Source organism: Micromys minutus, assembly GCF_963924665.1.
Source record: "Micromys minutus genome assembly, chromosome: 5".
In the NCBI taxonomy this organism is placed as follows: Eukaryota; Metazoa; Chordata; class Mammalia; order Rodentia; family Muridae; genus Micromys; species Micromys minutus.
In genome coordinates, this window is record NC_137974.1 from 5,734,272 (window position 1) to 5,738,645 (window position 4,374).

At 61.8% G+C, this 4,374-nt stretch overlaps 1 protein-coding gene across 2 annotated transcripts; it reads right to left on the reverse strand.

Annotated features, from left to right (window-relative positions):
• Positions 1-236: 236 nt before the first annotated feature.
• On the reverse strand, positions 237-3,984 carry PCDH8 (protocadherin 8; the record flags this gene model as incomplete). 2 transcript variants are annotated; one of them, XM_080916833.1, is made up of 3 exons in its annotated part: positions 237-613; positions 978-1,185; positions 1,651-3,984. In XM_080916833.1, 3 exons carry the CDS (start codon positions 3,982-3,984, stop codon positions 237-239), a joined length of 2,919 nt encoding a protein of 972 aa, XP_080772959.1. The 2 variants fall into 2 exon arrangements, with proteins under 2 accessions (XP_080772959.1, XP_080772958.1); XM_080916832.1 differs by having other exon boundaries at positions 1,360-3,984.
• Between the last annotated feature and the right edge of the window lie 390 nt (positions 3,985-4,374).

Below are 4,374 nucleotides of genomic sequence, written 5' to 3' on the forward strand. Positions count from 1 at the left end.
AAAGCCAGGAGCATGATAAGAAAAATTAAATACTGCACACATTTCATAAAAATTACATTAACTACATTTTTTTGTTTGCAAATACCAAACAGTACCAATTCGATTGGAAATAGCTTCCAACAACTTCATTTTAAGGCACATCTTGCATATTTATATATACAACACTGAAACCGGTCAATAACTTAGGGACGTCTCAGGGTGACCTGTATATGTGTGTGAAGACATGCAGGGTAAGATTACACATTTTCATTGGCTCCCTTCTTTGGGGACACATATCTGCCACCAGGAGGGGACTCATAGAGGGGTACTCCTATCTCCTGCAGGTCTGGGAGCCTTCCTGGACGGGGAGGGGAGAGTAAAGTGACTGTCCTGTCATAGTCTCTATGCAGCACTTTCTCATAGACACTCTGCAGACCCACTGTCTTGGGGAGCTGCGCCTGGTAGTAATTGTCCCTGCGCAGAGGATCCCGAGGCAGGGACGTGCTCTTACAGAAGGTTGACATCTGGGCTGGTGGGTGAGGAGGGGGGTGTGTGTTTGGTCCTGCACAGGATGGGCTCCAGCAGCGATCAGAATGGCCTAGGATCTTGCACTCAGCAGTGCACGCCCACAGTCCTAGGGAAAGAAAGAGAGAAATCCCCGAGGTTAGTACTCATAGGTCTCCATTTGCACAGTGTCGGCCTGGTCAGAGCAGCCGGAGAGGATGGCGCATGCTTTCCAGAAAGATAACTTAACATGATGCAAAACGTAGCTCCTTTACTGGGAGAACAGCAGCAGCAGCAGCAGCAACAACAGCAACACAAAATGACAAATAGAATACGCTCCTTCCATGGCTAGCATCACATTTAACTGGAATGGGGTTCGGCTGGGACTGGAGTACGGAAAAGAAGGATGAGGGAGAAGGACTGGAAACAGGTTTTGAGCAGGAATGGCAAGGGAAGGTAGGCCGCTGGACTGGGCAGGGGAGAAGCATCCTTACCACTCTGCATGTGGTTGATGAGGTCTTTTTTCAAAGCATCCCCGCTGATGTCCGAGTCACTGTCATTGAAATCACTGTCTCCTTTTCCGCTGTCTTTCCCACTGAACTTTTCAGCTTCTCGGCCCGAGATGGTGTTGAATGAATGGCCCTTCCAGACTGCAACAGGGGGCGCAGGCTCCTTCCCGAAGCCTGGAGAGGCACCGTAGGGCTGCAGCAGGGAATGGGGGGGAAAAGGTGTGAGGGTCGGACAGGACAAAAACAAAAGCAAGTGCGACAGGTTAAGCATCTCCCTGCGAGAGCCCACCCTTACCCCTCCGGTCTCCCTTCTCCCAGCCTGTCCGCAGAGCACGGAGGGGGGCGCCCAGCCGAAGGAAGGCCTCACCTCGGCGTGCGCGCCTCGGAGCCGCTGCTGCCCCTCGAAGTGACAGGCGCTTTCCCCAGTGGCGCTGCCGCCCTCCGAGCCCGGCACTTCGGCCACAGCGACCGCGGGCGGGGGCGCGTCGGCCGCGGGGCTGCCAAAGGGCGCTTTGCCGCTGCCAGGGAAGGTGAGCACGTCGAACATGTTGGGCCTGGGCCCAGTTCCCCTGGCGGTCTCATCCGGGGAGCCAGGGGCCGAGGCTCCGCCGCCCGCCGCCCCGGGCCGCTCTTCCCGGAGGGCCCCCCCTTTGCGCACCTCCTTCTTGCGGCGGTTGCAGGTGGTGGCGATGGCGATGATGGCTGCAAGCAGCAGGGTGCAGCTCCCGGCTAACACGATGATGACGATCAGCGGCGTGTCCCACTGCAGAGAAGGCCCCGACGGCGCGAGGCGAGAGCCCGGTGGCCGGGAGTGCTCAGGGCTCCCGGCACTGGCAGGCACAGCTGACCCGCCACCAGCCGTTACCACGAAACTGACGGTTGCCGTGGTGGTGAGAGGGGGGCGGCCGCCGTCGGATATGACCAGCAGGGCCTTGAACACGCGGCCTGGAGGCTCCTGAGAGAGGTCTCCGGTGAGCACGATCTCCCCCGTGTGGCGGCCTATGGAGAAGGCCTCTCGTGGCTCTTGCTGCAGCAGATCGAAGGCCAGTTCCCCGTTGGCTCCTTCGTCCGCGTCCCGGGCCTGGATGCGCGCCACAGCTGTGTCCTTGGTGGAACGCCCAGGGACGGCTACTTCTAGGGAGCCATTGGCAGGCGCCGGATGTACGAGGACCGGAGAATGATCGTTCTGGTCCAGCACCCGCACTTGCACCAGAGCATTGCTGGAAAGCTGAGGGGAACCGCCGTCGCTGGCCTGGACACGCACGTCAAGCTGGCGCAGGGTCTCATAGTCGAAGCTACGCAGAGCGTAGATGGCCCCGGTAGCCGGGTCTACTGAGACGTAAGTGGACACGGCTTCCCCAGAGCGGCCCACTTCGGCCTCTACCAGCCGGTAGGTGACCTGACCGTTGCGGCCCAGGTCAGGGTCGCGGGCTGCCACTGTGGCCAGGTAGGCGCCTGGAGGGTTATTTTCGCGGACTGACACCTCGTAGACTGGCTTGGTGAAGAGCGGCGCGTTGTCGTTCTCGTCGCCCACGCGCACGGTGTAGGGCCTGACGGTGCGCAGAGGGGGCGCGCCACGGTCTTCGGCCACCAGCGTCAGGTTGTACTCCGCGATGCGCTCCCGGTCCAGAGATGCGGCGGTCACCACCAGGTAGCTGCCCGCGTAGGCCGGCTGCAGCCGAAAGTGCTCGTGCCCGTAGAGGGCGCAGCGCACCTGCCCGTTGGCGCCCGAGTCCCTGTCCGAGGTGCTGACCAGCGCCACTAGGCTCTCCCGCGCCGCCCCTTCTGGCACCAACGAAGTGGCGCCGGCTTCCTGTGTCCCAGAACCAGCCGGCGAGGCTGCGTCCGCTCCTCCAAGTGCGGCGGCAGCGGCGGCGGCGGCGAAGGGCGAGGTGGCTGGAGCCCCCGGGGCGGCCAGAGGGGTGATAGAAATATCGGGAGCGTTGTCGTTGACGTCTCGGATGCGCACGATGACCTTGCAGGTGGCTGTCCGGGGCCCCGGGCCTCGGTCTTGAGCCCGCACGTCCAGCTCGTAGGTGTCCTGGCGCTCGTAGTCCACCTGCCCAGCCAAGGTGAGGCGGCCAGAGCGCGGGTCGAGCCGGAAAAGGTGGCGGGCTTCGGGAGGGGTGCGGGCGCCAAAGGTGAACACAACGTCGCCGTTGGGACCTTCGTCGGGATCGGCAGCGTCCAGGTCGAGCAGCAGCGATCCCACAGGTGCGTCCTCGGCCAGTTCCACCTCGGCCACGGCACCCTGCGGGAAGGCCGGGCTGTGGTCATTGGCATCTAGCACACGCACGCTGAGGGCTGCTGTGGCGGAACGCGGCGGTCGCCCGCCGTCCTGAGCCACCAGCTCCAGGCTGTACGAGGCCTGGCTCTCCCGGTCCAGCTCCTGTAGCAGCACCAGGTCCGCACACTGGGCACCGTCCGCGCGCGTCTGCAGCTCCACGCGGAAGGGGCTGTGAGGCTCGGCCAGGCGTATACTCTGTAGCCCGTTGGCACCCACGTCCTCGTCCACAGGCACCTCCAGGGGGATGCGCGTGCCTACCGGAGCACTCTCAGAGACCTCCACCGGGATCTGGGCTCGGGGAAAGCGGGGCGCGTGGTCGTTTACATCCCTCACCTCCACCTCCACGTGCACCAGCCTGAACTGTTCCTGCGAGAAGCTGACGACATCGAAGGCCAGCACGCACTGTGGGGACTGTCCACACAGACGCTCACGGTCCAGGCCCGCATCCCCGACGGTCAGCTGCCCGTCGCCCTCGCGTACCCGGAGCAGAGAGCTGTTGAATTGCTTCATCAGGCGGAAGCTTGTGTCTCCAGACACTTTCATGTGCAGGTCCTCTGCAAGGGTCCCGATGACTGTGCCAGGGGCATCCTCTTCGAAGGTGCTGTATCGGACCGTCTTGCTCTGCGCCACCGAGAGCACCCAGCAGAGACTAAACAGCTGCAAGGGGAAAAGGCAAGGGCTGCCCCAGCGCTTCACAGGATTCATACTGCCCAGCCCCAACAACTGCTATTCCGAAAGGCTAACCTAAAGAGTCCTCTCCGGCGTGCAGATCGGAGCGTGAGTCTCAGGCTGTGCGGGGAAAAGTCTCCGAGCTGCAGCTCCGGCTCTGGCTGGCTCCGAGGACGCGCAGACCCACCTTCACTCGGCGCCCCCGCCTCCTTCCTCTGGGCTGGAGCTGCGCTGCCGAGCGCCGCCTCCGTCTTTATAGCTGCCGGTATGCAAATCACTGGAAGGGGCCAGCCAATGGCCGCTTAGCCATAGCGCCGCTCCTCCGCCAACCACTGACAATCCCTTTAATGTGGAAAGGCTTAGAGGAGAAAACAAGAACGGAAAATGAGGGAATCTTTCCTTTGTTTAAAAAAAAAACTCCTGCTC